The 25582-nt window shown below is 39.1% G+C and overlaps 1 protein-coding gene across 2 annotated transcripts; it reads right to left on the minus strand.

Moving 5' to 3' along the window:
* Positions 1-113: 113 nt before the first annotated feature.
* On the minus strand, positions 114-25312 carry smg9 (SMG9 nonsense mediated mRNA decay factor). Of its 2 annotated transcripts, XM_072394518.1 has the most exons (14): positions 24952-25312; positions 24764-24838; positions 24265-24499; positions 24033-24130; positions 23812-23924; positions 21515-21626; positions 21285-21380; positions 21111-21196; positions 19764-19870; positions 19563-19670; positions 18860-18985; positions 18626-18770; positions 17676-17772; positions 114-872 (listed from the first exon to the last, which is right to left on the minus strand). In XM_072394518.1, the coding sequence occupies exons 1-13, from the start codon at positions 25096-25098 to the stop codon at positions 17694-17696; spliced, it is 1527 nt and encodes a 508-aa protein (XP_072250619.1). In that variant the 5' UTR covers positions 25099-25312; the 3' UTR covers positions 114-872; positions 17676-17693. The 2 variants fall into 2 exon arrangements, with proteins under 2 accessions (XP_072250619.1, XP_072250618.1); XM_072394517.1 differs by lacking the exon at positions 114-872 and having other exon boundaries at positions 17070-17772.
* Positions 25313-25582: the final 270 nt, after the last annotated feature.

A 25582-nucleotide genomic window follows, 5' to 3' on the forward strand; every position in this document is an offset into this window, starting at 1 on the left:
TCTTTTTTGTTCATTATTTAGGTTTCATTTCACTGCATGTGAGGCTTAAAAAAAAATAGATCAAGCCGGTTGAAGCTGCATGTAAAAAGCTGACTTGAAAAAAACTGTACAGATGTTTCCTGGAAATCGAAAGTTTAATTTAGAGCACGCACGGGCTTGTTCTGACATATCAACGTATTCAAAACTGACACCTGAAATTTACTTACTCACAGTTCCCTGGGAAATAATTTACAGATTGTCCACCATTGTTTCACAGTGACATATTTTTTAAGGACACAAGAGTCTTTGTTCATTGAAAAAAAAAAATTCTATGACATGCTGAAACGGGGCTGGAATGAGGCTTTAAAACTGATCTGTGTAGCTACAGTCTTCACAAAATTTGTAGATCTCTGTAGATAATGTAATGTTTTTGTTCCATCACATCTAAGAAATCAATGTAGACACCTAAAATCTTTTTAACTCAGACTTTCAGTTCCCAAACTGCAGTCACACCCCATTCATGAGGGCAAATCAGAAGGTTAACCCATCTTTCTTAGTGTAGCAGGAATCCTGTTTTCCATCTCTCTCCACTCTCAAGACTGAACCGTACAGCTGTGCAGCTGCATCAGTGAGCATCACATGTCCCGAGGCCTTGGGTTGCCAACCTGAATTACTCCAGTTTATTACAACATGCCTTTCGGGGGATGGTCCCTTTTGTTTTTGCCCCCACCTTTCAGGTAAACATTTCTCTTTATGTTACCTCATTATCACATATAAAACGACAACGGCAACTAACAGGAGTCCAACTCAGGAGCTAGCAGAGGAGGCGGCTGTATTCAGAGAGGGCAGAGGACTTCTTCACACCGTCCCAGATACGAGCTGCATAGTGAAACCTGCAAAAACAACAAAGAAATGTGAGCAGTGAAAGAGCGGGGGAGATAAACTCTGCAGATCCCTGCAGTCTCACAGGACAGTAAAGACACTGATGAAATAACTGTGTGCAAATACAAACAGCTATTCATCAAATATATTGTAATAATAAAAAAAGAAAGTGGTTTGACCTCTGCTGCATTGTTTATTAACCTAACCTGCTTAAAATCATGTTCAGTTTCTTTTTTAATCATAGGTCGCTCTATTAGTCCATTTCACTTCACTCACAAGTATAGACAGACTTCATCAGATTAAAGTACACAAGCTGTTGTACCGTTCCACATCTTCTGTAGAACAGACTGGGCCATCACATGCAGTGCAGGCTGGGAAAAGCGTGTGAATTCATTTACTTTAACTCTGCCCTAGTGTGTATTGGATGGTCTGACATTTATGTTCAAACTGAATTTGATCTCCTCGAAAGATCAGAATTTTCTGTGTAATCTCTATTCCAAACATAAATTTGATGTATTTGTGCCCTGTGGATCGTGAACTGCTTTATTAACATTCTCCTGTAAACTTTCTCGAAACAATTGTGAAAATGTTGTTCCTTTAATGACTGCCAGGCCTTCAGGGCCTCACGTTGCAAAACCACCTGCAAACTATATGGCTCCATTTACCGTCTGTCACATTTGAGATTACATGTCATGACAACCCAGGGTTGAGACCAGGATACAGAGTTGTAGTCTTACACACTTCTCTGCGGCTTCCCACCTGATGCTGCAAATCCTCTTGTGCAAAAAAATTTTAAACAAAAACTTTAACTGAACAAAAACATCAAACTATTAAATGTGGTTCGCTGAATATTAGATCTCTCCCTTCGAAGTCACTGTTAGTGAATGATTTGATTTGTGATCATCATATTGATATATTTTGTCTTACAGAAACCTGGCTGCAGCAGGAGGATCATGTTAGCATTAATGAATCAACTCCCTCTGACTATTTAAATGTTCACGTTCGTCGAACCACAGGCAGAGGAGGAGGAGTGGCAGCTATCTTCAGATCAGGGTCACTAATCAGTCCTAGACCCAAGATTAGGTTTAGCTCTTTTGAATCTCTGATTCTCAGTTTTTCCCACCCAAAGTGGAAATCACAAAAACCTTTTGTGTTTGTTGTTGTGTATCATCCACCTGGCCCTTATTTTGAGTTTCTGTCTGAATTCTCAGAGTTTTTATCCCAGTTAGTGCTGAGTACAGATAAAGTCATTGTTGTGGGTGACTTTAATATTCATGTAGATGTTGAAAATGACAGCCTAAATATTAACTTTAATTCTATATTAGACTCTATTGGATTTTCTCAAAGTGTTCACAGACCTACTCACTGCCTTAATCATACCCTTGATCTTGTGCTGACTTATGGCATTGAGAGTGAACAGTTAACAGTGTTCCCTCATAACCCTGTCTTGTCTGACCATTTTTTAATAACTTTTGCGTTCACATTACTTGACTATACAGCTTCTGAGAAGAAATATACATATAGAAGGTGTCTATCAGAGAATGCTGTAACCAGTTTTAAAGAGTTGATTTCATCATCCTGTTCTTCACTGCCATGTGCAAATATGACAGAGGACAGCTACCTAAATTTTACTCCAGTAGAACTTGACTCTCTTGTTGACAGCACTACAGTTTTATGCGTACAACACTGGACAATGTTTCCCATCTGAAAAGGAAGATAATCAGTCAGAAGAGGTTGGCTCCTTGGTGTAATTCACAGCTGCATGCTTTAAAGCAGACTGCAAGAAAGCTGGAGAGACAGTGGCGTTCCTCTAATTTAGAAGAGTCTCAATTAGTCTGGAAAGATAGTTTAATAACGTATAAGAAAGCACTTCGTAAAGCTAGAACTGCTTATTATTCATTATTGATAGAAGAGAATAAGAATAATTCCAGTTTTTTTTTCAGCACTGTTGCCAGGCTGACAAAGAGTCCGAGCTCTGTTGAGCCATGTATTCCTTTAACTCTCAGCAGTGATGATTTCATGAGATTCTTCATCAATAAAATTGTTTCTATCAGAGAGAAGATTAATGGAATCCTTCCCATTATTATCACTGATGTATCATCAAGTAGGGCAGCTTTAGAAGTATCTTTCGAACCTGATTTGTATTTAGACAGCTTCTGCCCAGTTGATCTTTCTGAGCTAACAACAGCAATAGTCTCTTCTAAACCATCAACTTGTATGTTAGACCCATTCCCAACCAGACTGTTCAAGGAGGTTTTCCCCTTAATTGACACTTCCATATTGGATTTGATCAATCGGTCTTTGTTGACAGGATATGTACCTCAGACTTTTAAGGTTGCTGTAATTAAACCTTTACTTAAAAAACCTACTCTTGATTCAGAAGTGTTGGCTAATTATCGACCTATATCCAATCTCCCTTTTTTGTCTAAAGTTCTTGAAAAAATAGTTGCAGTTCAACTTTGATCATTTACATAGAAATAATCTGTTTGAAGAGTTTCAGTAAGGATTCAGAGTGCATTATAGCACAGAAACAGCACTGGTGAAAGTTACCAATGATCTCCTCTTAGCCTCTGATAGCGGACTTGTTTCTGTGCTTGTCCTGTTGGATCTCAGTGCTGCATTTGATACGATCGATCACAGCATTCTGTTACAGAGACTTGAACATGTTATTGGGATTAAAGGAACTGCATTAGGCTGGTTTAAGTCATATTTATCTGATAGATTCCAGTTTGTGCTTGTAAATGAAGAATCTTCCTCACACATTGGAGTAAGTCATGGAGTTCCTCAGGGTTCTGTGCTTGGACCAATTCTTTTTACTTTATACATGCTTCCATTAGGTAACATTATCAGACAGCATGGCATAAATTTCCATTGTTATGCTGATGATACTCAGCTGTACTTATCTATGAAACCAGATGAAACCAATAGACTACAAGCCTGTCTTAAAGACATAAAGACTCAGAACTGTCTGCTTTTAAATTCAGATAAAACTGAAGTTGTTCTCTTTGGACCTGAGCGCTTCAGGGAGAAATTGTCTAGTTATATAGTTACTCTAGATGGCATTTCCTTTGCTTCTAGTTCTACAGTGAGGAACCTTGGAGTTATTTTTGACCAGAATTTATCATTTGACGCACATATAAAACTGGTTTCTAGGACTGCCTTCTTTCACCTTCGTAATATTGCTAAAATCAGGAACATCCTGTCTCAGGGTGATGCAGAGAAACTAGTTCATGCATTTGTTACTTCAAGATTGGACTACTGTAATTCCTTATTATTGGGCTGTCCCACATATTCTCTGAAAAGCCTCCAGCTGATCCAAAATGCTGCAGCCAGAGTTCTGATGAGAACTAACAGGAGAGATCATGTTTCTCCAGTTTTAGCTTCTCTTCATTGGCTCCCTGTTAAATTCAGAATAGAATTTAAGATTCTTCTTCTCACATATAAAGCTCTTAATGACCGAGCTCCATCATATCTTAAAGTATCATTGTAAGATATTTTCCTAACAGAGCACTTCGCTCCCAAACTGCAGGTTTACTTGTTGTTCCCAGAGTTTCTAAAAGTAGAATGGGAGGTAGAGCCTTCAATTATCAGGCCCCTCTCTTGTGGAATAAGCTGCCAGTAAATGTCTGGGAAGCAGACACCCTTTCCACTTTTAAGATTAGGCTTAAAACTTTCCTTTTTGATAAAGCTTATAGTTAGGGATGGCTCAGGTAATCCTGAAACATCCCATAGTTAAGCTGCTATAGGCTTAGACTGCTGGGGGACCTCATCTGTCACGCCTTTCCTCACTTTGCTTTCTTTTTCCCCCTGCTTAATTTCTCAATTGATTTTATGTACATGTGACATTATTGTGGTTATTAACTTGTGTTTCCCTATTCCAACAGATATCCTTTGAATGGCGTTATGGTGTTTTTCCCCCCTCTTTTCCCTCTTTTCTGTCTTCTCAAACCCCAGCTGGTCGAGGCGGATGGCCACCCTTCCTGAGTCTGGTTCTGCCAGAGGTTTCTTCCTGTTAAAAGGGAGTCGTTCCTTTCCACAGTCGCCACAGGCACGCTCAGGACGGAAGATTGGACTGAAGACACGTTTCAGTGCAATCTGTTGGTTTCCTTAGCTAGGATATTAATTTTTTAATTGGCTCTATATGAATTAATTGGATTATGATTACAATGAATTGAATTCCAATTGGCTGGACTATATTACTTAAGTGCCTTGAGATGACAATTGTTGCAATCTGGCGCTATATAAATAAAATTGAATTGAATTGAATGTTAGTTTTGCCTCGTGTGTAGTTTTTACATTAAATGTACTTTACCTTTGAACAACAGACTGATGTTTGAAGAAAAAGATACTTATAAAGTTTTGTACCTTTGTATTTAAGATGAGAATGGGCCATGAGTTTGTCCACCACCATGTTCATATTCTTCAGATTTCTTGGAAAAAATTCTGGCCTTGTTCTGAAGGAACACTGGGCGAGAGGAAAAATGACAGGAGATAAAACTTAAACTTTGATCTGACTAAACCTGGCTGGTGGGCGAGAGTGTCTGCACAGAACGTTCACCTATGTGAGAATAGTACTCTGCTCCATCGTCACTGCCAGAGGAGCCACTGCTGTCGTGGCTTGCAGATGGAGTGGAAGGCTTCAGCATCTCGGCAGTTTGAAAAAACCTAACATGACAATGACAATTAAAGTCAACTGACTTTGTACAAGCTCAACCAATGTCTTGTGCAACTGATGTGACAGAAACTGTTGTTGGAGCTGCAGCTTGGTTTACTGGGGCCCATTAGTGTCTAGTAGCCTGAATAATTAACTGAGCGTGTGTACACATTTCTCAGCATATTTGTAACATGACTGGAGAGTATTATGACCTGGTAAGCATGGGAACATATATTAGTCTAGTTGAGACATGTCTATATCATAACAACATTTTGCCTTCAGGAGTGTAATGGGTGACTTTTTTCGCAGGATGACTTGTCCTTTGCACAAACTTATTTTCAGATAATCAGCGTGTAAATATTCTATACATTAAATACATTTTTCATCAAATTAAACAAATGCCAAACTACTGTATTTTCACTGGTCTCAGACATTTCTTTTACCCCACTTTATGTGGTCTTATAACACGGAAAAAGCTCATGGGTTAAATCACAAGTATCAATAGTCAAAGTACTTCATCACATGAATCCCCAATGAAAATATATTCTAACTCACTAAATCTATGTGGAAGTTTTGTTCACTGATATGCAGCACAGCCAGCAAATGTCAAGTAAAGCCAAAGGAAATAAAGGCATGGATATTATTTGTCTGCACAGAATTGTTAAATGTGTTAGGGTTTGCCACTTTAGACTGCATATTTGTTTAATGAACAGTCAGACTTTGTTCAACAGCACTGGGTGTAAATGTCAGTGTATGGGAGCGTGAATTCAAACCTTCACCGTCAGATACAGGCCACCCTCTGGAAGCAGAGCTTTCCACGTTTGGCCCCTTCTACTTGAAACCTTTTGAACACGGTCACAATGCTCTGGTCTGTCTCAGCAGAGAACGAGGATCTGAAGTTTTGGAGCCCAGATACAGCAGAACAGGTGCTTTTTTTTCCTACCCCCGGAGAATAGTGTGTTTCTGAGGGTGACTTCTGACACTGAGGTTCACACCCAGTGTGTGACATCTGTAATTCTTTCAAAAGTCAATAGAGAATAAACTGATTTCCCATAAACATAACATTCCCAAATGTGTTTGCATTGTAAATTAAGTTTACTTGCACTCTCAGGACTTGCTCTCAATCACAATCTTCCGATTGGGTCTAAAAAAGACTTTGCAAGACATGCAAATACATGTTTTTTTCTTGTCTTTCGTCTTGTGTGACGTTTAGAATAATTTATTACCCGAGAATATCAGTGTGAATGCTGGGCAATATTTTTCAGTGATCAAATAAAGTTGAAGAAACTGATAATTTATCACAATTCTATGGCTGGAGCCAAGTAACGTATACAAAAGAAGACGACAGCTCTTAGACTTGAGTTGCTCGGATCACAAATTATATTTCAGAGCGAACATTGGCAGATTTCTGGGCAGATTAAAGGCAAACAGAAGCAGATGAATGATTCTCAGTACATGTTAGACAGCAGCGTGGCTACTTATTCCCAACAAGTCTGGCTTTGCTCATATTTTCTGTTTATAAGACCAACTGACAGAGTAACATTACTGAACTTATGAAAAAGTGAAGGAAAATATCCTCTCCAGATACAAAGTGAAATGCTTAACATTCCATTGGAAGAAGGGAACTTTCAAGTTCCAGTCAGAGCTCTCCTGAGACACATATGAGGGACTGTTTTGAGTCCACTGATTGGAGGGTACAGCAGCCACACGGTGAGGACATCGTGGGGATCACACACTGCATTATGGACTACATGAATTTCTGCAAGGACACGGTGCCCCCTATTAACACTGTGTGCTGCTTCCCAAATGCAGCTGGATGACAAATTGGAATGGACAGTTAACACAGACAGCATCCACCGTAAAGGACAGAGTCGTCTTTACTTCCTGAGAAGACTGGGGTCCTTTAACATCTGTAAAAGGCTGCTGCTGATATTTTACCAGTCTGTTGTCTCTAGTGTTCTTTTTTATGCTGTGGTTTGTTGGGGGGCAGTATTAAAGGGAGGGATGCTGGTCATTTGGACAGACTGGTGAGGAGGGCTGCATCTGTGGTGGACACAGAGCTGAACTCTCTGGTGTCAGTGGCAGAAAGACGGACCCTGGAGAAGACTCTGTCCGTCCTGGAGAACACACAACACCAAACTCTGATGAGACAGAGGAGCATGTTCAGCAGCAGGCTGTTCTCCCTGAGCTGCTCCACAAACAGACTCAAGAACTCTTTTGTCCCCCTGGCCATAAGACTATTCACTGGGTGACCAGGGAGGATCATGATTAAACCCATATTCACATGCATATCAGAACTGTTTGTATCTATCTATCTATCTATCTATCTATCTATCTATCTATCTATCTATCTATCTATCTATCTATCTATCTATCTATCTATCTATCTAGATAGCTATCTAGATAGCTTTATACGTCGAAATGAGAGCACCACAAGCTGATTTAGTTTTAAATCCTATTTTGTTTAGAAAAAGTAAAAGAAAAAAGTCTGATTGGCTGAAACAATTCACTCTCCATTTGGATTATACCGCCCCCGTGTGTTCAGAGAGAGTATGTCACTTTTTATGTAAAATATGAAGTTATCCCCACAATGATAACTAGAAAATCACGTACAATACTTTATGAATCATCTTTATGAATCGGGGAGAATGAACTTTGGTCATTCCAGCTGAGCAATATATAAATAAAGACAAAAAAAGTATAGCAGCCAAGTCAAGCGTCAAATATGAAACGTGCTTTTTCTCTGTGGTAAATAGAAGTGCCATCAGTAAGGACTTGCATTTAGCAAAGACTAATAAATCAGTTGTGATTCATAAAACTTCGCAAATGCATATGCAAGACGCAAAGAAAAGAGAAAGAAATATCCAGTGCAAGAAAAGAAAATAAGATAAGACAAAGGAACTTTGTGAAGCCCTTAACATAGAGTCAGAACTGAAGGAGAAGAGACTGAGGAGTACTAAAAGACAGTTTGCCTATGAGGCTGCAGATGAGCCCATGAATGATACCCTGAAGAAGCTTGAAGTGACATTCTTCAACACTGTTGTTGACTCTTCTCTCAGATCACTGCAAGACAAATTTGAGACATTTACTGAGGTACTGAAATGAGTCAATCATCCCTTTGATTGTTGTTTTAGGCTGCATTTGGTGAACCAGATCATTTGTATCCAATCTAGCTTTTAAATTGATGACTAGCAAAGTTTGTATTTGGTTTGAAAATAATAATGATGATGATAATAAAAAAAAGTAAGACAAGATTGAAACACAGGACATTGTTGCCTTCATCTAGACTGGATGTCATTTTCTTGCTAGTTGGATGTACAATTTAGGATCCATTGTCTGTATCATGAAATGTTCTGTATCAATAGAATCGTTATTACCGTCACATTATCCACCATGCATGTGCTGAACTCTGCATGAGAAGTAAATCAAAGATGTAAAAATGAATCGTTAGATGCAGAATATTTAATATTTTGTGGCTAATTTAGACCTTTAGCCCCCTTTTAGTTAAATGATAGAACGTTTCTCTTTTTGATATCACCTTTACTGCAGCTGCATGAGACACCTGAGCTACGTATATATGTCTGCTTTTCATTGTCTACAGACTATTGATTGTACAGAGTGGCATGTGTTGCCTGTTGTCACTGTCCTCACCCATCACCAAGATTTTGTCTGCCAATTTATTTATTTTTCTTCTTTTGTCCGTAGCTATTCCTGACTAGAACCGAATATGTGCCGGTTATGTTTAAGATAAATACATAGCTGTCTTCAATAATCCAAGGGAGGAAATGAGGTTAAAGAATCTGATCATCACCTTCAGTTTAAGTTGGTTTAAGAACTACAAATCATTAGCACATGAGATCAGGAAGGATGTTCATGTTCAGCATCTTTTACAAATCAAGCTTAAGAATAATATCAGCAGTGATCTTAAGGTTAAATTCAGGTAAAATCTAAGAGTAGAAAGGAGTTTGGTGGGGATGAAGTGTACAATATATAAGGTCTTTATGCAGAACAAAAGCATGGGGCTTTAATTTCATCTTAATCAAATCTTTCGTGGCGCATAAACTATCAAAAAACAACAAAAAACGGGGCTGAGGCAGTAACCAAGATGCCATAAACAATTTGGGAAAGATTAGACTTTGATCATTTTTATTAGATTTAATCCTGAGTTCCACACTGTCTACTCATAAAATCTGAAGTCTGAATCTTACCACAAAGCCACCTCAGTTTAGGTTAATGTGTTTTGATTTCAAATGAAGGATAGATTGAGCAGAGTCTGAAGTCTTTAAGGCTGAATAAACTTCTTTAGGAAACCCACTTCTTAAACTCGGGCCTTGTGTGCTGGTTAACAGCTTAACGACAATCAGGCATTAAGTCGGATTCAGGTCCAATATTTTGGAATGTTACAATATTAACATTGTTTTATCAGGAATATGTGTGAACTGGCTTATTGAAGCTTTGTAGAGCAGAGTCTAATGTTATCCACTTTCACCTTTGACTTATCACACTAAACATGTGTACAGTGCAGCATTACACTTGTAAAATACTTTACACTGGTGCCGCTTCAGAGTAATTTATCAGAAAGTTGGCTTATTTTCTACAGTTCCTACTTGGACCATTGCATTGCACCCCAAAAAGGCTTTGTGGAAAGATAACTCTTGACTACATTTCAGTGTGCGTGCTGCAGTCTTTTGCTGCTGAGAAAATTTACTCCACATTTGAGTTAACAGCTCGCCAGGAACAGCAAATGCAGGATATGACTTGTACATCTAACTATTTGTTACTCTAATGTAAATGTTAAACTGGAAATGAATGAGATCTCAGAATGAAAGAATCAAACATTCGTAGTTCTCAGGGTGACAGCTGAGAACCTGACCCTGTTGAAGAAGTGACCTACCATTATCTCCAAAGAAGTTTTTCAAAGCCTGTAGCTGCTAAATCACTTGGGTGTACCCTGGTTTATCTCATGACAACGTACATGGTGCCTCTGTGACCAAACTGCTATTTCATGCAGGTGATGGTGATCATTTTCTAGCTGTGGAAAAAATTCTGAAGTTTATTAAATGCTGACTTTAATTTAATCATCTTATTAAAGAGAAACATGAAAATTCCAGCCGCTGCTGCTGCTGCACAATGAAAGAATAAGGCTGTCTGTTTTTTGTTTTTTTTAACTTTTATTCCCTCTGGGCAAGTTAATAGGTGTGCAGACTCCTATTTAGAAGTAGCCTACTTCTAAATTTCCCTCAGACTGCTGACTGCAGTCCTGAAAATTTAGTTGCTTGTCTTTGGCTGTGTGTGATCACCTTGATTAATAATAAATTGCAGTGAAGATCACATTGAATATAGCTAATTAAATGTTGAGTAAGTTATAAGGATGAGTCACAAGGCTCCTGAAATGTTCTTTAATGGTCAACTGAAGGTAGATAAATCTTTTAGCAGCAAAGTAACATAAAGATATACAGCTGGTGTGAGATTACATTAACAGCACTGTGCATATGAACCTGATTCAGGGGTTTCTCTTGAATAATCTTTCTGGACATTTTTGCATAATTACTTTGATTTCTGTAACAAACAGGGTGAAATGATCACATTGTTCTGTAAGATCAATGAGTCTTTTTTTTTTTTTTTTACTATGTTCCTTATCTCATATGAACTCGTATCTCATAATTAGCTGAAATTGAAAACGAAAAGTAGGCGTACTCTGTGTTTTTTTCAACTGAATGTTTCTTTATTGTTTGCTATGTTTACACGAGTCCTTTCCCATTTGTGTTTGTCTTATCTCTTTGACCGTGGGATGTCTGCAGGTCCACGGGCACAGAGCAACTGGACGTGTGCACGCCACCAACACACACACACACAGTCATGCGCACACTGCTCTGTGATGTCGATGCTGATCAATACACACAATGAAGAGAAAGGAAAGTTGAAGTGTAAAACAGAACACTGTGACCCTAACTGACAGCTTACCTTTGTACCACTAATCAGATCTGTAAGTAGCTGTAATTGTTCTTTTATCAAATCACTTCGTATGTCAAAAGTTATTGAAATTTGAAGAAACTGTATCGTAATCCGACTGTGTTAAAACAAAATCCTCTGCATCGGGTTCTGAAGAATAACAGTTAGAAATGTATGATGATGGAATATAAGTGTACATATATGTTCATTATTAAGGCTGTTTACTTACTGCTGAACAATCCTGAGATATATTAAATGGAAGTCTGTGGATTTCAACTCTCATTTTCTTTCCTAGAAAATTGCACTAATATGTTATTTTTGTTTTGTTTGTTTCACACCAATTCTTCACCCTCACTCTACTCCCATTCTCGGTAGTTGCAGAATTAGTTACAGAATATTGAATCTGTTTAGTTGTGAACTAAAAACAAACACCCTGGCTGTTCACCCTCACAGTATAGTGCATTCTTGCGGACACTGGTAGTTCAGAGTTGGTCAGTCTGATATAGCCGAATGTAAACCTTAACAGATGAGTTGGAGGATTGCCGAGGGTCTTACTGAAACAGTAACAGAGCAGGATTATTGGAACTTAAATGTTCATTGTTAATGGTCTGGCCACTCAGAGAATCCTTAAATGTTGGCAGCTTCTCTCCTAAAAACAACCTTTCACATTCTGAAATGAAGCATTGTTTCATTTATTCTGAAATTAACCATTCTTTCATTTATACACTTAACAGATATGATTTACCCAACTAACCTAGCTGTAATCATGCCCCTAACCCCTCCCGGAGACTTTTATAACCATTATCGACTTCCCCCCTAATAATATATGAATGGGATGCTTTGTTTACCCAATCTCAGAGGACGACCACACTTATCACTGAAGCAGCCAAAATAAGGGTTTTTGGAAAAAAAACTGGCCCCAGACTCAGAGAAAATTTAAATGTTGGCAGCTTCTTTCCTAAAATCAACCTAGTCTGTATTGAAGCAGTCTTTCATTTATTCTGTAATTAACCATTATTTCATTTTATACACTCAACTGATATATCTTTCCCAAATAACCTAACTGAAACCACTCCCCTAACTCCTCCCTAACCCCTCACCTCACCTCACCCCTCCCCTCTACTTCTACCTAACACACTAAGTCATCTAGCTGAAAGTATGTAGAAGTAGTTCAGTTGAAAAGAGGAGAAAGAGTTCAAATTGGTTCATGTTTTTGAAACTGTCATATTTCAAAATTGGCTTAATATTTGAAAAAGCTAAACCATTTGGTTTCATTTTGAATAAAAGTTAAGTAGTTTAAAAAGTATAAAAATCAGAAACACCAAAAGATATAGCAGCAATCTCCTGAAAGAGCTGAACGTTTTGATACCAAAATGGTAGAAATCGGTGAAAGTGTGCAGTAGTTAATGTCCAAAAAACGAAAAGAATAATAATGATAAAGAGAAACAGAAACAATTGCAACTAATTACTACAAATATAAGGTGAGGAGAGTAGAAAGTAAAGTGGAGGAGCTCAGTGCAACATAGGAGGTCCTCCAGCAGGCTGAACCTATAGCAGCATAACTCAGGGATGATTCAGAGTCACATGAGGAACATTTTATGGTGATACAGTATGCAGAAACTGTTTATGTAATTGAGGGACTCTGTTGGGATTATTCCAGTAGCTGCCCTTTATTAATACACACACACACACACACACACTGATTAGTATGTGCTTTGACACTTACTTTGTGCTGTTCCATAAACAAACGTTATAAGTCAATTAATAAAAGGAATTATAACATTTGTCACAATCTGCATCTTGTGTTTTTGTCACATCTGTGTTTTGTGTTTTTGTCTACCCAGTCTTGCCATTTCCTCACTGTCCTCAGACTCTCTTCTGCCTAGTCATCAGCTCCACTCCTTTAACCTGTGCCCACCTATCTGCAGCTGTACCTTGTCACCAATCATCCTCCCCACAGTAGTCGCCCGGTTTCTTCATAGCTTTTGTCAGATCCTCACCATCACCGCCCTTGTTGATGCATGTTCTTGGTACTTATGTCATGTCAGGTTCTTTCTTGTTTGATCTTTTTTTTTTGGTCTTCCGGCTCATTAAAGAGAGACTCAGACAGGATATAGAAATAAAAGGTCCAATTTCTTTATTCAGATTTTTATCAATGACAAGAACAAGTCATTTGTGTTTCCAAAAATCTGGTTTATAAAGGCACCGAACAATGGAAATGTGCACCAGAATTTTTCAATCTTTTTACTTCGAAAAAAGAGTATTTATAATCAACAACAACAAGCGTATAAGGAATTACATGAAGCAAGATAAGGTAAATAACATTTGGGTCTTTGCTTACTCATCTTTTTTGCTTTCTTATTTCACATTATTGGAAAGAAAAAGATGCATGTAGCTCTATAATTCTGCTAAAATGATAAGAAAAGGTGGGCAGTGCTGCTGCTGTCTTGAGCAACTAAGACAATAAGACCAGAGAGAACAGCGGCACCGCCATCAGCAGCAGACCAGCACTTGTACTGCTGGCGCTGTTGCAGAAGTTGCCCTGGCAGCAGCTCAGTTCTGTTCCAGTGGCTGCTTTCTTCCGTACAGCTGATGAAATCGAGCAAATCAGCTTGGAGGCACAGCCCTTCAAGGTCGTCTCAGTTCCACCGACATTCACTGAGAGAATGAAAATGTTATCAAGCAAACTACATTGTTTGATACTGGAATCACTTAGAGGAAGAAGCAGGTCTCTTACTCTTTGCTGTGATGCAGTGGTCCTCAGTCCCCTCACAGTTCAAAGTTTTAGTGCATGTTGCTCCATCACAGGTGAAGCACTTTTTGCCATTTGGGGAAAATTTGCTGGCATCTGGTACAACAAAACATAAATAATTTGAGGAAGAAAATGGTAATGGGCAGTTGTCAACTAAGTTCCTAGAAAATGATGCTTCCGTGTCAAACAATGCGGTTCCCTTTTTTTTTATTCTGGAAACTGAACGAGTCAAAAACCTAGTAATTTAATTTTTAATAGAATAAAGGCAGCTGTCATTGAAAAAAAAGAGCCGTTCAATGCTTTGGACATGTAGGATCTGTTGTCGTAAAGCTGCTGAACCAAACCCACAAACTGAAGACTTCTGTAACTTTAACCTTAAATAACTGATTTCACAACTGAAGCATTTAAATGTGGTCAGCACTAACTTTCAGAGTGCAATTCTTCATTCATCATCGTACAAATAAATTAGCGAAGCTGTAATTTAGAAGGTTTAGCAGCAAGGACGTTTTCACTTTTTACACTTAATTTATTTTTTTCTTGGTTCTGTGTCATTGCATTTCACAAATATTCAAACTGTTTCTCTTTTCTGACTTTTTTCTTGGTTTGAAATATTTTCACTCAACAAGCATTTTGCATAAAGTCTAAACACATCAGACTGTAGTGAGAACAACCCTGCACAATGTAAAATAATACAAGCAGGATGTAAATTACCAGGAGCAGATTGGGTGTTGCAGAGGTCCGAGGTGCAGCACCTGGTGGAAATCACGGTTTTGGCCAATCCATAGTTGAGAGAATGCTCAGCACATTCCTGAGGCAAAGCACAAGTTTTTGCTTGGATCTCAGCAAGTTTTGAACCACCTGTAACCAAAGATCAGCCACTGTAAAAGGAGGAAGTGCCAAACAGTGGACCAACAATCAACATAATCTATACAAAAATATACCTCCATATGATGTGATTCTCTGTGAAACACACTGATGATCCTGTGAGAGACATTCTTTTGTTTGACTGCAAGGTTCAGAGTTCCCTGGTAGACATTCATAGCATGTCAGAGTTTCCCCTGATAAGAAAGAGCATAAGAAGCAGTTATAGTCAACACAGCATGAACAAAACCGTATTACCACATTAATTTAGAAGGGAATTAATCAGAACTATAAACAATGGCAAAATATTGGTGCAATTCTAACAATACCAAAGATCTTTTTAAAAAACAAACTTATTGGTGCACAAAATGCAGGTAAGAAAGAAAGAAGAGTGATAATAAATTCAAAAACATATCAAAATGAAGAATACTGAACTAATTTACAGTTAAGAAAAACTTGCCTTTTGGGAGAAGCCAAACTCCAAGGACCAGTGTAAAGAGAAGCATCGTGTTCACCGGGAGCAAATGAGTTTCACTTCATTCATTCAGGAGATAAATATCTAAGGGGCTTGGCTTGAGTTTCCAACCACTCCTACATAATTCTGGCACAAATGACTTTTTTTGATTAGTTAGAGTTTAGTTAGACACACCTTACTGTCATTCAATAAAATGACTTCCAGTCAGTCTTAAATTCACCTGAAGCTCAACATTTTAGAATTACTTTACAAATGTGGACGTATCTAAACATCTTTTGGTTATTCTATTTTTCAGGGAAACTTTAATTAATGAACTGTTGTGGATTCTCATTGTGCCTCTTCTTATACATACAGACTGTAAAGAAGTGACAGTTATGGCTGTTGCATCAACAGCTGCTGGCTGTTTTGGAACCTCATGTTTGACACTTCGGTGCTGCTGTGTTGGTCTTCGTTGAAGGCAGAAATGAGCATATTTAGCAAAGAAGTCGAAGCGGAAGAGTAAATAAAGTGAATTTCTTTAAAAACTCAATCTATTGAATTATGACATTTTCAGGAGGATTACTGTAGCTGATAATATAACTGAGGGGGAAAATGTATTGACAACATTTTATTCGAGCACTTGGTGTTTCATAGAGATTTGCATGTTTTTGTAAATCATCCACAGGGAGGATGTACAGGTCCATGTCCCAGACAGATGTCCAGGAATAGTGTGGAGTTGGAAAGAAGCAGACATGTTGATAATCAGTAGTGGGAGGCCAGGTTCTTCTTCTTCTTACATCACGTCATCTCAGTAGGAAACTGATTAGCCGGTCAGTCAAAGTATTTAAAGTAGTAGACCTCTTGGCCCAGTTAGAAACAAAAAACAACTTTTTAATCAGCTACCTTCATCAATAAATAACACTGTACTCTTCAATTAATTGTGTTAAAATTTGGTATTGTCTCTTCATGGTTCACAACCAGTCAGTACATTAAAGTGAGTGTCATTGAAGCCAAGGATATTATATTGCAGCTAAATGCATTTGAAAATGTTATAATTGGTACACTTTATTAAAAGGGCCAAAAAGGGTCATTCTGATCATGTCTTCTTCTGGCATTCTAAATAAATTTCTACAAATGGAGAAGCTCTTCTTTCACACTCTCCCTACTCCCCCCATTGTTTTACAACACCTGAGAGTCCTCCTCGCAGCAACCATAGAAGCCATGTCAAGCACCAAATAGAAGACGTGCTTTTTTTCTCTGTGGTAAATAGAATTGCCATCAGTGAGGACTTGCATTGAGCAAAGACTAATAAATCAGTTGTGATTCATAAAACTTCACAAAAGCATATGCGAGACTACATTTTTTCTTTTTTGTTCATTATTTAGGTTTCATTTCACTGCATGTGAGGCTTAAAAAAAAAAATAGATCAAGCCGGTTGAAGCTGCATGTAAAAAGCTGACTTGAAAAAAACTGTACAGATGTTTCCTGGAAATCGAAAGTTTAATTTAGAGCACGCACGGGCTTGTTCTGACATAACAACGTATTCAAAACTGACACCTGAAATTTACTTACTCACAGTTCCCTGGGAAATAATTTACAGATTGTCCACCATTGTTTCACAGTGACATATTTTTTAAGGACACAAGAGTCTTTGTTCATTGAAAAAAAAAAATTCTATGACATGCTGAAACGGGGCTGGAATGAGGCTTTAAAACTGATCTGTGTAGCTACAGTCTTCACAAAATTTGTAGATCTCTGTAGATAATGTAATGTTTTTGTTCCATCACATCTAAGAAATCAATGTAGACACCTAAAATCTTTTTAACTCAGACTTTCAGTTCCCAAACTGCAGTCACACCCCATTCATGAGGGCAAATCAGAAGGTTAACCCATCTTTCTTAGTGTAGCAGGAATCCTGTTTTCCATCTCTCTCCACTCTCAAGACTGAACCGTACAGCTGTGCAGCTGCATCAGTGAGCATCACATGTCCCGAGGCCTTGGGTTGCCAACCTGAATTACTCCAGTTTATTACAACATGCCTTTCGGGGGATGGTCCCTTTTGTTTTTGCCCCCACCTTTCAGGTAAACATTTCTCTTTATGTTACCTCATTATCACATATAAAACGACAACGGCAACTAACAGCAGTCCAACTCAGGAGCTAGCAGAGGAGGCGGCTGTATTCAGAGAGGGCAGAGGACTTCTTCACACCGTCCCAGATACGAGCTGCATAGTGAAACCTGCAAAAACAACAAAGAAATGTGAGCAGTGAAAGAGCGGGGGAGATAAACTCTGCAGATCCCTGCAGTCTCACAGGACAGTAAAGACAATGATGAAATAACTGTGTGCAAATACAAACAGCTATTCATCAAATATATTGTAATAATAAAAAAAGAAAGTGGTTTGACCTCTGCTGCATTGTTTATTAACCTAACCTGCTTAAAATCATGTTCAGTTTCTTTTTTAATCATAGGTCGCTCTATTAGTCCATTTCACTTCACTCACAAGTATAGACAGACTTCATCAGATTAAAGTACACAAGCTGTTGTACCGTTCCACATCTTCTGTAGAACAGACTGGGCCATCACATGCACTGCAGGCTGGGAAAAGCGTGTGAATTCATTTACTTTAACTCTGCCCTAGTGTGTATTGGATGGTCTGACATTTATGTTCAAACTGAATTTGATCTCCTCGAAAGATCAGAATTTTCTGTGTAATCTCTATTCCAAACATAAATTTGATGTATTTGTGCCCTGTGGATCGTGAACTGCTTTATTAACATTCTCCTGTACACTTTCTCGAAACAATTGTGAAAATGTTGTTCCTTTAATGATTGCCAGGCCTTCAGGGCCTCAAGTTGCAAAACCACCTGCAAACTATATGGCTCCATTTACCGTCTGTCACATTTGAGATTACATGTTAGTTTTGCCTCGTGTGAACACAGAATATTTTCATTGAGAAGCAGTGGAACATTTAGTCTTTTCCATGCTTGAATCGTGCTGCTGTGGTTTCCTGTGCAGGGCTCTACGCCCACCCCTGTGTTTGCAGCAGTGGTCTATGAATCATTGTGGTTTCCAAATGAGAGATGCTCACCAGTTTTTCTCAGTGAGAATGGTGTGTGACAGCTGGCAGCGGGGCATTGCAAGTACTTGGCTGCGCAGTTTTGACACCATGGTGGAAAAGGAGGGGTGTCCTCTGTACCCAGGGAGCAGGGAGAAAAGTGGATATGTTCCTGATCCTAAAGGTTGAAAAAAAAGATTGGGTTAAGTCGAATCTTACACAACACACCAGAGGTTCTGCCTCGTGGCAAGATGAGTGCTCAACAACCTGCTTTGTTCAGATTATCCTCTCCATCATTTTCTTGCACAGGAAGCAGGAACATGTTGACCTCGGTAGGCAGATAGTCCTGCCCCAGGCCTGGGAAAACATTGCAGTCCAGCATGGACAATGTACCTGTAAAATAAAGCACATATTATGGCGGGAAATCATGCATCCTGGTTGCATAAACATGACTATTCATCAAAAAATACAAGCTGCTTACATGACATTAATTTGTCATGTGATCTGATTTTCATCACAACCAAATTTTTTTTTGGGGGGGTGGGTTTGTACAAGATTATCTTGCAACACTATCTTTCACACAGTAATTGATTTAAAGTCTTCTATGGCCTCTGGTTTGGTGAGACAACCTTCACGACATCCTTTTTGTGAATAGAAAACTCAAGCTGTTTGAGAGTGTCTACTTTTTATTGGGCAAAGTGACTCTTATACACACACAACTCTAATAAAGAGGGAAGGTGTGTCAATCCCTGCTTTAAAAAAAAACTACAAATCATTTTTGTGTTATTTATAAAAATAGATATGAGACTGTTTTAAGACCAATTTGTTTGCATAAATGCCTCTGTATCAATATCCATGCTATTGTACTAAATCACCCACCATAACTGAAACTCAGCTTTTACATTAAATGTGCTTTACCTTTAAAAACAGACTAATGCTTGAAGAAAAAGATGCTTATAAAATTTTGTACCTTTGTATTTAAGATGAGAATGGGCCATGAGTTTGTCCACCACCATGTTCATATTCTTCAGATTTCTTGGACAGAATTCTTCCCGTCTGGCCTTGTTCTGAAGGAACACTGGGCGAGAGGGAAAATGACAGGAGATAAAACTTAAACTTTGATCTGATTAAACCTGGCTCATGGGCGAGAGTGTCTGCACAGAACAGCCACCTATGTGAGGATAGTACTCTGCTCCATCGTCACTGCCAGAGGAGCCACTGCTGTCGTGGCTTGCAGATGGAGTGGAAGGCTTCAGCATCTCGGCAGTTTGAAGAAACCTAACATGACAATGACAATTAAAGTCAACTGAGGTATCAACTATTGCACTTATGACAAAGTAGCTGCAAGGGGCTGGGCAATGAGGTGCAGATTTTTATCTGAGAGAGATAGATCTGATAATATTTGTGTGCACAGAATTGTTAAATGTGTTAGGCTTTGTTACTTTAGACTGCATATTTGTTTAATGAACAGTCAGACTTTGTGTAAATGTCAGTGTATGGGAGCGTGAATTCAAACCTTCACCGTCAGATACACGCCACCCTCTGGAAGCAGAGCTTTCCAAATTCTGCCCTTTCTACTTGAAACCTTTCGAGTACAGTCACAATGCTCTGGTCTGTCTCAGCAGAGAACGAGGATCTGAAGTTTTGGAGCCCAGATACAGCAGAACAGGTGCTTTTTTTTTTTCATACCCCCGGAGAATAGTGTGTTTCTGAGGGTGACTTCTAACACGGAAACATTGACCTTGAAACACATGCAAATATGTGCAATGAAAGCCTTGTTGGCTGCTGTAACTGTTCCTTCTGACTGTAGTGATTTAAATGTAAGTGACTTCGAAGAGAATCAGAAAAATGTAATATAAGATCAAAGGGGACTAACTTATATTCTAGTCATATTAGGAGAATCAAAGTGTTTTTTCTTGTGTTTCCATGTTAAATGATGACATGATTACAACAAACATTCAACTGACTCAAGCTGTGAAGCCTCGGACTGTATTAGGTGACGTTTAGAATAATTTATTACCCGAGAATATCAGTGTGAATATTGTTGGGCCATATTTTTCAGTGATGAAAGTTGAAGAAACTTAAAATTTATCACAATTCTATGGCTGGAGCCAAGTAACGTATACAAAAGAAGACGACAGCTCTTAGACTTGAGTTGCTCGGATCACAAATTATATTTCAGAGCGAACATTGGCAGATTTCTGGGCAGATTAAAGGCAAACAGAAGCAGATGAATGATTCTCAGTACATGTTAGACAGCAGCGTGGCTACTTATTCCCAACAAGTCTGGCTTTGCTCATATTTTCTGTTTGTAAGACCAACTGACAGAGTAACATTACTGAACTTATGAAAAAGTGAAGACAAATATCCTCTCCAGGTACAAAGTGAAATGCTTAACATTCCACCGGAAGAAGGGAACTTTCAAGTTCCAGTCAGAGCTCTCCTGAGACACATATCACTGTACTGTGATCCTGGGCAGTATACTCCACATGTCCAGTGCAGATGTAGAAGTGCCCACCTGTAAAGGTTCAAGTCAGTGAACCAGTCTTGAATCACGACGACGACATGGCACACCGTAAACAGGAAGGCGGCTATCTGGAGAGACTGTTGATGGATGATACAGTGTGAATATACGTGTTCACATAAAACATTCATTCTACTACAAACTGCCCTCTGCTGACAAACTACATACCTGCATCTCTACATACGTATGAGGAAGGTTGTACTCTGGAGGCAACTTCCGATCATTGTTTATGAGGTGATCCAGAATAGCTGGACTCAGTATAGGCTGAAGAAAAAAGAGAGGCACATAAACACAATGGCGCTTTGGTGCCCATCAACCCCTAATGCGCACAGACTGTTTTACAGCAGTTTGGTCAATTAAATACTACACAGAAACAAAATACCCACAATACTTCTTACCTGTGTATCCAAGAAGATGACTCTCTCCTGTGTGATGAAGAAGTCAATGCCTGTGCTCTGATTACCTCCTCTTTCCTTGATTTCTGGAGTCTGGGCTCTGAATACATAACTCCTGTTCAAACAGAAACAGTATTATTTCACACCAAGGAAACAGCTCGTCTTCCAGAGATTGCTCAAAACCATCAAAATAATGATCAAATCACTTAAGTTGAATTCAGAGATAAAAGAAAATGTATCAGAACTAGAACTGCAATTAGCAAATGCATGTAAAGGGTGTAAGCATTTTATGTTTTCTGCTTATATGGGTTAATGGTGCGTGGAAATGAGAGCACCACAAGCTGATCTCGTTTTGAATTTTGTTTAGAAAAAGAAAAAAGTGATTGGTTGAAACAATTAATTCTATATTTGGTTTATACTGCCCCCGTGTGTTCAGAGAGAGTATGTCACTTTTTATGTAAAATATGAAGGTATCATTGGAAATGGAGAGTTCTGAAAATGTTAATCAGTCACTTTCAAATCCCACTGAAATGTTGCAAGGTGACGGGGGAATAAGCAGCGCTGGGAAAGCGAGCAACTTAAGGAATTCTGCATGAACTGAGAGGTCAAACATTTCACCAATTTGGTTTCACACGCTGATCAACAATTACGCAAAGGCCTGTGAGAGGTTCATTTTACATGAGGCGGGGACACTTGTTTCTAAGGCCGTTCGATGGTTTGCTTTTTTCACAGACCCTAACCCATGTGTCCACATGTTTGTAAAAAGAATGACTAAAGTGATCATGAAAAATAGATAAATGCTGAACCATTTTTTCTGTTGTATTGCTGCTTTTCGTAACAGACGCTAAACTTAAGCAAAGCTTGACGCAGGTCGCTCCAGTCATGCAATAACAATCATTTTCATCTTGCCAACCAATAACCTAATAATTTAGGTTATTGTTTCATCTAAATGCAGTCCACGGAGACTACTCAAAATCCCCATTCAAGTAAGTTAAAGATCTGCGCAGTGAATTCTGCTGCACTTACATGTTCGATGACCTCCCGCAGAGACAGTTCAAATTGTCTTGAACGTTTATTCACACCGCGCTGCTGCATTGGATGTAGTAAAGTTAATCATTTGATTCTCCTCCCGTACATGTACACTGTTACAAGGATGGTGGCCTAGTTAAATGACTAAGTTGTAGTCGCGTAATAGCTTGACCTAACTGTCCATATAGCAATGCTGACTGATGATTGGTGCTGTATTACTACCACCACCACCGTTAGTGGTCAGCGCGAGGGCTCAGAACCTGTTTTTTGTTTTGAGCTACTGAGGCTTCATATCCAGATCAGATCTCACACAAACTTATTTTTCTATCTCTGTTGGGATTTACCACTGCCATAATGCAATCTGTAGTTCCTTACTCAAACCATCACAGTTGAATGCATAAACCCAAAACCAAGCCCTTAACCATGAGAAATCCCTTTAGACGTCAGTCGATGTGCGCTCAGAGTTTTGTCTCCATTAGGCTGCGTTCATTTCAATCAATGGACAACTCCTGTTTGGTATTATATTCTTATTCTTATTCTTCAAGGGTCATTTTGTTTAGGAGAGATGCTTTCATGTTACTGTCTCAGTACAGTGTGCCGTTTTCATTAAACTCTTATTCTAATTTATATTTTGTAACTTAAAACTATATTTTCTAAGCTCTAAGTTCTTCCCAATAACCAAGAACAGGCTGTTGTGGTTTAAAAGGGATGATGTAATGCAAGTGTGGTCTAATGAGAAATCAACTGCAGTCTAATCTTGACACCTTCTCATTTCCTAACTTGGTACTGATCCTATAATGTGGTTAAAAATGCTACAGTTGTATATAATGTTACAGTATAAATCAAAGGCAAACACCGTGTAATTTGTGCTCCAATAGCACTCAGTGAACGGTCATTGGCTCAATCTGAGCACCTCCCAGCACAGTTCTATGAAGTTACTCAACAACAAGTGAAGAACAAAACAGGAACGACCTGCTGGTTAACACAATATTTTCTATTATCTCTTATACCAGGTGATTAAATAGATAACTGACTAAGAGATATTAGTGTAACATTAAATAGCAAATAGTAAATAGTAATAAATGAGACAATCATTCTCCTGACTATATACACAAGTCTGATGACTGAGCAGCACAAAACAGTTACTGTACATTTGTTATTGATTGCTTAAATATATGTGTTTGTGCACTCCAGCAGTGGTATGTCATTCAACAACAAAATCATCCCCATTTGTTCCATTACCTTCTATTTGGTGCTACCGCCAACCTTACCTTTGATCTTCCTCTGGTGTGTTGGCAGATAACAGCGACATAATCGTAGATTTCCCAGCTCCCTGAAGGCCGATGACTCCCACCACCAGCATGTCTGTCTGGTCCCTCAGATACTGCAACGCATCACAACAAAGTGGAACTTTCTTTCTACAGATACTGTAAAGCATCTTGAGCACATCAATAAATCTGTCGATGCCAGGCAACTCGAGATAATGCCTCACCTCCATGGCGCTGTCACACCAATTCATCTGATCATCCACCAGCTTGATGCTGTGCTTCATTTTGTCCGGAGGGAGGAGTTTAGATTGACCCACCATGGCTGGAAGTGGGAAAATAATTATTTTCTTTTTACATAGTTTGGCCTAAATAAATATCAACTGTACGGGCAGAGGACTTTTACATTGAAAGTTGGGGAAAGAAAGGGGATTTTTGTAAAAACCCAAAATGACTCACGGTCAACGGAGCCACTCGAAGCGGAAGCACTCATTCCTCTGTTTTGAATCTGATATACAGGCTGGGTAGGTCGCTGCCCTTCCCTCTCCATTTTGGACGGTCCAGGACCAGAGGACTGAGATGCTGTCTCTGGAGGTGTCCCAGGCTTCCCTCCATCCTCCCTGGCTTTCATTAGCATGATGGGTTTCTCCAGGACTGGGGCTCCACTGACAGGTGCATTCTGCGATGTTTTGGCCTTGGTAAAGATCCAGCAACAGTGTGGGTCAAAACATCACATGAGCTTAGAGGTGGAGGAGCTACACGAGTTATCAAACTCTATGAATCACCGAGGAAAAAAGACATCTGTCAAACGAATAGCTCCCAAACTTTGTCATTTCATTTACTCACACTGCTAACTTACTTTACTATCCATGTGACTGATATGCAAGTATGTAATGAGTTACCGTTTGCAATCGATCAAAAGAGTCGCAGAAAAAGATTATGAGATAAGCCAACATACCCTGTCCCCGGGAGGTTTTGCAAGAATGATAGGGGTCTTCTGAATGAGGGGGCCTGGTGGATCCTCACTGCCATCCTGACGAGTAAATGTTAGATTACATTTGTTTCAGTCACTGTTCTGATATAAATGCGTTAACCTATCAGTAAAAAAAAAAACGCCAGACGTCATTGGTTTGAGTATATGTTCACCCTTCGTTCTCTAGGTTGATATTCGCGATCTCGACTGGGGCCAGAGAGATTTTGTCCCATAGGTCCAGCATCTCTATCTCCCCGGCGTCGCCTCCTCCTGCGTCCCTGTCCGTACATACCGGGCTGACTGTGGCCTGACTCCGACATAACGCGACGCGACGATTTACAGCTGAGATGAATACAATACTAACGAGGGGCCCCCAGTTCAAGCAGAGCGGAGCTGGCGATAATATTACTTTCACAAAAGCCTGGTAACAAATTCTGCGATACGGCTATCGTTAGAATTTCTAGCTAGTAGATAGGTGGAAGTGATGTAGGCTCAACCGCTTGTAAACAGTAAAGCGGCGACTAAAGCTTCCCCATAGTATGCTCCATTCGGAAGTTGGCACTTCCCGTATTAACACGGCGGATCGGTATTGGATATTAAACAATTGGAGAGAAGTCCACCCGCGTTAAAATTTCAATATGCTCAAAACGAACATACCTCGTTCGTCCAACAAATGAGCTCGCCATGATACGCTGTGATGATGTCGATAGTTCCGTCCTCTAAGCACTACAGTTTGTCGATAGTGACAATTGTACGGGGAATTTACATAGATTTTTATTACTATTTAACTTTGCTCTTCATATG

The sequence above is a fragment of the Leuresthes tenuis genome, unplaced genomic scaffold (genome assembly GCF_036924035.1).
Source record: "Leuresthes tenuis unplaced genomic scaffold, fLeuTen1.0.hap1 SCAF_10, whole genome shotgun sequence".
Taxonomy (NCBI): Eukaryota; Metazoa; Chordata; class Actinopteri; order Atheriniformes; family Atherinopsidae; genus Leuresthes; species Leuresthes tenuis.